Source organism: Salvia hispanica, chromosome 1 (genome assembly GCF_023119035.1).
Source record: "Salvia hispanica cultivar TCC Black 2014 chromosome 1, UniMelb_Shisp_WGS_1.0, whole genome shotgun sequence".
Lineage (NCBI taxonomy): Eukaryota > Viridiplantae > Streptophyta > Magnoliopsida > Lamiales > Lamiaceae > Salvia > Salvia hispanica.
Window position 1 is genome coordinate 47,614,374 of NC_062965.1, and position 8,093 is coordinate 47,622,466.

The 8,093-nt window shown below is 40.6% G+C and overlaps 2 protein-coding genes across 2 annotated transcripts; both read left to right on the plus strand.

The window, feature by feature from the left end:
* On the plus strand, window positions 1–1,580 carry LOC125188718 (carnosic acid synthase-like). Its single transcript, XM_048085771.1, has 2 exons — window positions 1–876; window positions 969–1,580. Exons 1-2 carry the CDS (start codon window positions 1–3, stop codon window positions 1,578–1,580), a joined length of 1,488 nt encoding a protein of 495 aa, XP_047941728.1.
* Window positions 1,581–4,178: 2,598 nt separating this feature from the next.
* LOC125202661 (carnosic acid synthase-like) lies at window positions 4,179–6,068 on the plus strand. The gene is made up of 3 exons (XM_048101106.1): window positions 4,179–4,586; window positions 4,687–5,154; window positions 5,328–6,068. The coding sequence occupies exons 1-3, from the start codon at window positions 4,179–4,181 to the stop codon at window positions 5,931–5,933; spliced, it is 1,482 nt and encodes a 493-aa protein (XP_047957063.1). The 3' UTR covers window positions 5,934–6,068.
* The last annotated feature ends 2,025 nt before the right edge of the window (window positions 6,069–8,093 follow it).

The window sequence follows — 8,093 nt, forward strand, 5'->3', positions numbered from 1 at the left end:
ATGAACGATTTTGTTCTCCTCATCGTTGCCTTGATAGCAGCATGGGCTAGCGTTGTTCTCTCCCGGCGGCGACGAGGCCCCGGTGCAAACCTTCCCCCGGGGCCTCGCCCCCTTCCGATAGTCGGCAACATCTTCCAACTCAGCGGCGAGCCCCACAAGTCCCTGACCGAGCTCGCCAAAACCCACGGCCCGCTCATGTCCCTCCGCCTCGGCACCCAGCTCGCCGTCGTCGCCTCGTCCCCGGAGATCGCGGCCGAGATACTCCACAAGCGCGGCCACGCCTTCTCGAACCGGTCCATCCCGGACGCCGTCCGCATCCACAACTTCGACAAGGCCTCGTGGAACACCATGCCCACCGACTCGGCCGGGTGGAAAAAATTCCGCCGGGTCGGGCGAGAGCAGCTCTTCTCCCATCAGGCGCTTCAGAAAACCGAGGGGCAGCGCCACGAGACGCTAAGGAAGCTCACTGAACACGTGCGCGGGTTCAGTGAGAGGGGCCATGTGATGAACGTCGGGGAGGCGACGTTCACCACCATGACGGACCTGGTGTTTTCGACTCTCTTCTCGATCAACCTCTCCACCGATTCCATCGGGAATAAGGAGCTCAAGGAGCATGTTAATGGTATCACGAGGTATATTGGGACTCCGAATATTTCGGATTTTTACCCGATTTTAGCGCCGTTGGATCTGCAAGGGATCCGAAGGAAGATCGGGTATCATCTTGGGAGCTTGATGGGGTTAGTGAATGGCTTGATCGAGAAGCGAATGCGTCAAAGGATGGACTCGGATTACAAGAAAATGAATGATTTTCTTGATACGCTTCTTGAACAAACTCACTATGAGTTCACCATCAAAGAAATGATAAATCTGTGTGTGGTGAGCATATATATTTATAATACGAAAGTTCTCTTTCACGTTAATATATTTATATTCACTTCTAATTACTACCTTATCTACTTCTACCCTAGGATATAACTATTGCTGGAGCAGATACAGGTGCAGCCACGACAGAATGGGTAATAGTAGAATTACTGCTCAATCCTGACAAAATGGCGAAGCTTAAAGCAGAACTCAAGAGTGTTCTTGGAGATAAAAGCATCATGGAAGGATCCGACATCTCCAAACTCCCGTACTTGCAAGCCACAATCAATGAAGTGTTCCGGTTTCATCCGGTTGCACCTATGTTGGGTCCACGTGAGGCTGGGGAGGACACGCAAGTGAATGGCTACACAATACCCAAGGATGTAAGGATAATTGTGAACTTTTGGGCAATTACTAGAGATCCAAACATATGGGAGAATCCCGAGTCATTTGAGCCTGAAAGGTTTCTCGGGAAGGATATAAATTTTGAGGGCCAACATTTCGAGTTGATTCCATTTAGTTCGGGAAGAAGAATTTGCCCTGGCATGCCACTAGGTAGTCGCATGTTGTTCTGCATGGTGGCAACGTTGTGTCATAACTTTGATTGGGAATTCGAGGGAGGGACCGATACTAAAGCCAAACTACATCAAAGAGAAGATGTATTTGGACTACCGTTACAAAAGAAATTCCCACTTAGGGCAAAACCCATCAAGGTTTGATGGTTTTGTAATATTTGAATGAGTTCAATTCTCGTTGTGTGGTGAATAAATATGAGAATAGAAAGAGAAACATCTTTAATATGTATTCTAAACAAAAATATAATCAATCAAATCTATTTTCTTTTTAATGGATCAAGTTCTTATTATAGCTCTGTATTTATATTAGAGTGAAATATACTATTAGTTCCTGACATTTGTGAAAGTAACACTAACCTAATTTTTCAACATTTCATGATCAACTATTACTTTTATCATTCAATATTTTTAAAGAAATCTCACATTACATTATTAAAGACTATTAGATCAATAAATCTAATGACTATTAATTGGTATTTCTAATTATTACAAGTATTGAAATGAATTGATGGTCTCAACTATTCACATTTTTTAAAATTTTCTTCCGATTGGCAGATAATTATTTTATTTTCTACTCCCTTTCACAAAGTACCTACTACCTATTTATAAGAGCATTATTGAGTATTACGGTCGCCAAAACTGACTGGTGGATTGTTAATTAAAATCTTTGACATTTACAGCTCCATATTATATCTCGATTGAATATGTGTTTTATTTGATTCATAAGATTTAATCTTATAATCTTATTTTAAATGGATAATTTTATAGTAGTAATAATTAGTAATAATCACACAACTCAATTCTAAATGAATAATCATTTAATAATAAGTCATGATAACCGAATGATACCCTAGCTTATTAAATTGATAATGGACGTTGCAAGTTTTAAAATATAATCTGTGTGCATGCAAGTGATGCATTTCGTGACTAGGTAGTAGGCATAAAATATAAACTCAATTCTCGACTAACTAAAAAAGTAAAAGTTAGACAATGATCATGGAATTTGGAGTACTCCTTCCCTTCCATAAAAATATGAATACTTTTTATTATCAATACTAGAGTGTATTTTACATTTGGAGATTATTCCAGTTCTTAATTTGGGTTTTGGCAATTTTGAAAAGAAATTCTTTGGCATCATCATCTTTACAAATTTAGTACTCCATATTCCACATAAAGACTAGATTTGTCAAGTCAAATTGGGGCTGGCTCACCCGAAAATGGAACCAGGCTTGAATGGGCACATGGATTTAAACAGTCTCCAATTAAGTCTATTTTAAACCCATGATATCCAAGCGAGCCCATGATAATGTCCACTACCATTTACCTTATATTTTAATTATATTTACTCTGTGCCACAAAATTATTTTTTTATTGCTCTTTGAATTTGACTGATCCAGAACATCATCCCTAGAGTTTGTTGGGTTGTGTGACTTTAGATGGAGCACGATTTTTGGGGTAATTTGTTGGTTCATTTGGAAGAGGAGGACAGTTTATTTTTAAAGGGGAAAGGGTGAGTCCGGAAGGAATTATGACCCAAATTAACAACATGGCCAAGACTATTTGGGATCTCAGCTTGACTAATGGTATTTGCATAGGAGCTACATGTACGTCTATGCCGATTGGACGACAACCTCCACTGGTGGATACAATCAAGTTACTAGGGATGTCAATCGGATCAGCCGATCGAGTTTTCGGGTCTGGCCTAACGGGTTGCGGGCTAATCGGGCCGTAATTTTATCGGACTATAAATTTTCAGCTCTAACCATGTAAATTTGGCGGGCTATTCGGGCCGGCCCACGAATTGCGGGCTACATTGACATCCCTACAAGTTACACATGCACACTTCCATTTAAGGAGGCTCGGAATGTGCTTTTGGCAGAGGCTTTTTTCAGATGCTCTAGGAGGGTGGAATAATGAGTTTGTTGTTAACATTGGGAGCTGCTCCATCTTGATGGTGGAAATTTCTATGAGTTAGAGTTGGCCGAGGCTCAGGGCTTTTGAATGCTACAGGTAAAGAGTTTTGTTGAGGTAATTTTGTTGGGTGTCAAAAGATCGGGGCTTATAGCTTTTCTAGATGAGTTTATATTTCAGAGGTTACACCTTTGAGGTTAACTATTAATTAGTTGATCAATGATAAAATAGATTTCTTACATGCTTTAGTTATGTTAGTTTCAGTGCCAGTTTTCCTTTAATTTACCAAAGAAAGAAATTATGTTTTCCATTCATTCTCGAAAAGATTTTTCTTAATAATTGTTTAATATAAACAATATGTTTACGTGTCTAAATCTAATCATCCTTTTTCTTGTCTCCCCCTATTTTACTTTAAATAATGGCAGAGTCCATGTAATGAAGTGGAACATTTCAAGTAAGTTGACTGGCTTTGCAATTCAGTGAAAGACAATAGCCGAATAGCGAATCTCTAAACAAGATCAAAATGTGCTGCGATCTGTTGGTTGTCATTTTCATACGATCAATTTTGTAAGAGTTAATTATCATTTCGCAAATAATTAAAGTCCGCCGAAAAAGGAAGAAAGTCTGGACTTTGAAACGCTAATGCGATGAGATAAAAACGATTTGTAACACAGAATTTCTAAAGTAGTAAATCTTTAAGCATGAGAAGAATTAAAAAACCCGGCACTCCAAATAAATAATTAAGTTGAATTATATTAACGTTTTCTAATTTTTTTTCATACAATAAATACCGAAGAAACGCATAATTCACCAAACATAAGAAACCAAAAAATGGGGACTTTTCTTCTTTACATCGCTGCCTTGATAGCAGCATGGGCCGTAGTTGTACTCTCACGGCGGAGGCGAGGCAAGTTCCCTCCGGGGCCCGTTCCCCTGCCGATATTCGGAAACGCCTTCCAAATCCGCGGGGACCCACACAAGTCCTTCGCGGAGCTGGCCAAAACCTACGGCCCTTTGATGTCCCTCCGCCTCGGGACACAAAACGCCGTCGTCATCTCATCCCCCGAGATTGCAATGGAGGTACTTCAGAAGCACGGCCAATCCTTCGCGAACCGATCCATCCCGGACGCAGCCAACAACCACGGCCACGAGAAGGTCTCGTGGAACGTGATGCCCGCGGACTCGGCCGGGTGGAAAAGAATACGGAAATTGGGAAGAGAGAAGCTCTTCTCTCATCAGGTTATAATATTTGTTTATTTTATGTTTAAATTGAACTAATAAATATTTGTATCCCCGCGTATTATAAATATTGAAAATATAAAATTATATTTATGATCAGGCGCTTCAACAAACTGAGGGGCAGCGTCAAGAGAGGCTGCGGAAGCTCGCTGAACACGTGCGTGGGTTCAGCGAGCGGGGCCAGGTGATGAACGTCGGGGAGGCGACGTTCACCACCATGATGGATCTGGTGTTCTCGACTCTCTTCTCTATCGATCTCACTGACTACGGCGACGCGAAAAAGGAGTTCAGGGAGCATATTAATTCCTTCACGAGGTATGCTGGGGTTCCGAATGCTTCGGATTTCTTTCCGGTCCTTGCACCGTTGGATCTGCAAGGGATCCGACGGAAGATCGGGTATCATCTTGGAAGCTTGCTGGATTTTGTGGATGGCATAATCGAGAAGCGAATCCGTGAACGAAAGGAATCTGATTACCAAAACAAGAATGATTTTCTTGATACACTCTTGGACATTGCGGAAGGAACAGAGTATGATTTGACTATCAAAGAAATCAGGCATTTTTGTGTGGTGAGTATCCGGCCAAGTTTGGTCAAATTATGGTTAATTGGAATATAAAATCACACACTTCAATTTATTTACTTAATTGCTCGTTCGTATGTAAAACAACGTCTTTTAGTCATGCTCAGATCGTTATCATAATTTTGGTGTCATGTCATTCTAACTCATTTACTTTATATTAGGACCTAATTATTGCTGGGGCTGACACAAGTGCAGCCACAACAGAATGGGCAATGGCGGAATTACTACTCCACCCTGATAAAATGGCAAAGCTCAAAGCTGAACTTAAGAGTGTTCTTGGAGATAAAAACTCTGTGGAAGGATCCGACATCTCGAAACTCCCATATTTGCAAGCCACAATCAATGAAGTGTTCCGTTGTCATCCGGTTGCGCCCCTATTAGGTCCCCGTGAGGCCGGGGAGGACACGCTTGTAAATGGCTACACAATACCCAAGAATGCAAAGGTAATTGTCAATTTTTGGGCAATTACTAGAGATCCAAACATATGGAAGAATCCTGAATCATTTGAGCCGGAAAGGTTTCTGGGTAAAGATACAAATTTCGAGGGCCAATATTTCGAGTTGATTCCATTTGGATCAGGGAGAAGGATTTGCCCCGGCATGCCACTGGCTAGTCGCATGCTATTCTGCATGGTGGCAACGTTGTGTCATAACTTTACTTGGGAACTTGAAGGAGGAGTTGAATCCAAACTACGACAAAGAGAAGATGTGTTTGGACTAGTACTGCAAAAAAGATTCCCCCTTAGAGCCAAACCTATCAATGTTTGATGGTTTTTTTAAGAATTGTCTCAATTAGTTTTCTATGTGCTGCTTAATAAATATAAAAATATAACGTAAAATACCATTGTAATAAGGGTTTCCGAACCTTATTAAATTTAGCAAATTAAACATGTTTATCATAAATTCTCAAATTGCTCCTCATGAAAGGTAACTTTATGAGGATAAATCTCAATTGTATGTGTTCGAACCAAGAAATTTGCCACAAAAAATATACTCCCTCCGTCCCACTTAAGATAACACACTTTCCTTTTTAATTTGTCGTTTTTTAGCTTTTCCGCGCTAGGTAGTTGGTTAGGATTAGTGGTCCTTTGTTGCTTTTCCCTTTGGTCTAGTCCAAATTTAGTAAGTTTCAGTCTGCTGTTTTTCATTCCAGGTGCACAAGTAGTTAATGTTTGCATATTTTCGCACATCATTTCCAGTATTGTTCAATTTGAGTCACACCCAATCTCTCAGTCAGTTTATTGTTTATATTTCAGTCAACCTATGTTAGTCTCAAGCCCATAAAACATGATAGCAAACCAACCCAGTCAAGATGTCATTGCAATTACACACGTCTCCTCCATCTCTATGAGATCGATCCTTACTCCTCTATAATAGCTAGTAGAAGTGAGTTGATGTTTTTTATACAAGGTTTAGGCATAGACCAACGACAAAACTAGATCTAAATATCCTCCTGGCCAAGTTGAAGCACTACACACACAACTTATATATTTGCACTAGCGCGCATCTTAAACCTGGACCTATCAAGTAGAATACACCCTACCACATATATAATGATAACAAGTACTCCCGATTAACTTAGATACTTTGAAAAAAAATGTTGATCTTCGTCAATAATAATTTTAGCGTAGTAACCATTATTCGTGAAATGGAGGATCCAGATTCCAGATTATATCTAGATTTATAGTATAATTTTCACAGGCGAATTTTTTTATTAATAATGAAAAATAATATTTACTGTGATGGCAATATAATATTGTCATGAATGGTAACATTATTTTCAATTTGTTACAAATCATTATTGTTGGAAGAAAATCCCATAGAATCAGAATGAGATCGCATAGAATCACGAGAAATATTGTGTAATTGATTGGAGAATATCATACCAAGAATACATTGTAAATTAGGTTTACCTTGTATAGAAAATAGCTAGCCTATAAATATGTAACTATGTTTATACCGTTCAGTGAATAAGAATGAACCCTTTCTACCGATTTCTACATGGTATCGGAGCAGAAAAACGATCCTAGGCTCAGAGAAATCTCATCATAGCCAATACCAATTCTCAACCTTTTTTAACCAAAACCAAATCCAGATAAATAGAACCCTACAACCAAAAAATGTCAGACACAGAAGAAGATACCAAAATCAACCCAGATAAAACGATAAGCTTGAGGAATAGCAAGAGCATTACCGTTGCCTTTAAACTGAATGGCAAGAACTATCCCCTTTGGTCACGGCTGATCAAAGTGAAGATTGGAGGCTGATGAGCCTACTCATACATCAAGAATGAACCACCGAACCCAGGGAGCAAGGGGTTCGACGAATGGGAGGAAAATGACTAGTGGTATTCTCATGGATCGTCGACAACATCGAAGACGACATTATCGCCGATTTTGCACATCACCAAACATCCAAAGCGCTGTGGGACAGCCTGGCGGTGACGTTCGAGAACAAGACAGACCGATATCTCATCTACAACCTGGAAGAACAAACAATATATATCTAACAGGGGAATGCGGACCTAGAAACGTACTACCGAAAGATCCATGGGCTGTGGTTCAACATCGATCGATGCCAAAAACAGCCAACCAGCTGTTGTGACAAAGGAATCGACCAATTCCGAGTACACTCCAGTGAGAAAAGGCTGATTAAGTTCCTGACGGGATTGAATCAGGAATATGATTCAATTCAGCGAGAGATGAAGGAGGAGCCCACCCCATCAGTTGAGGCTGCCTACGGAATGGTGAAGAAGGAGGCGGCTCGACTCAATATCATGCCACCGGCATCTTCTACATCAACTGGAGGAGCTCTTGGAATAACCGATTCATCACTTGGGGGGGAGATCGGACACAGACTCGCTGCTCAAAGTCAATGCCCATAAAACCGCACACCGCCATGCCCTGCCGCCATCGGCCGATCGGGAAA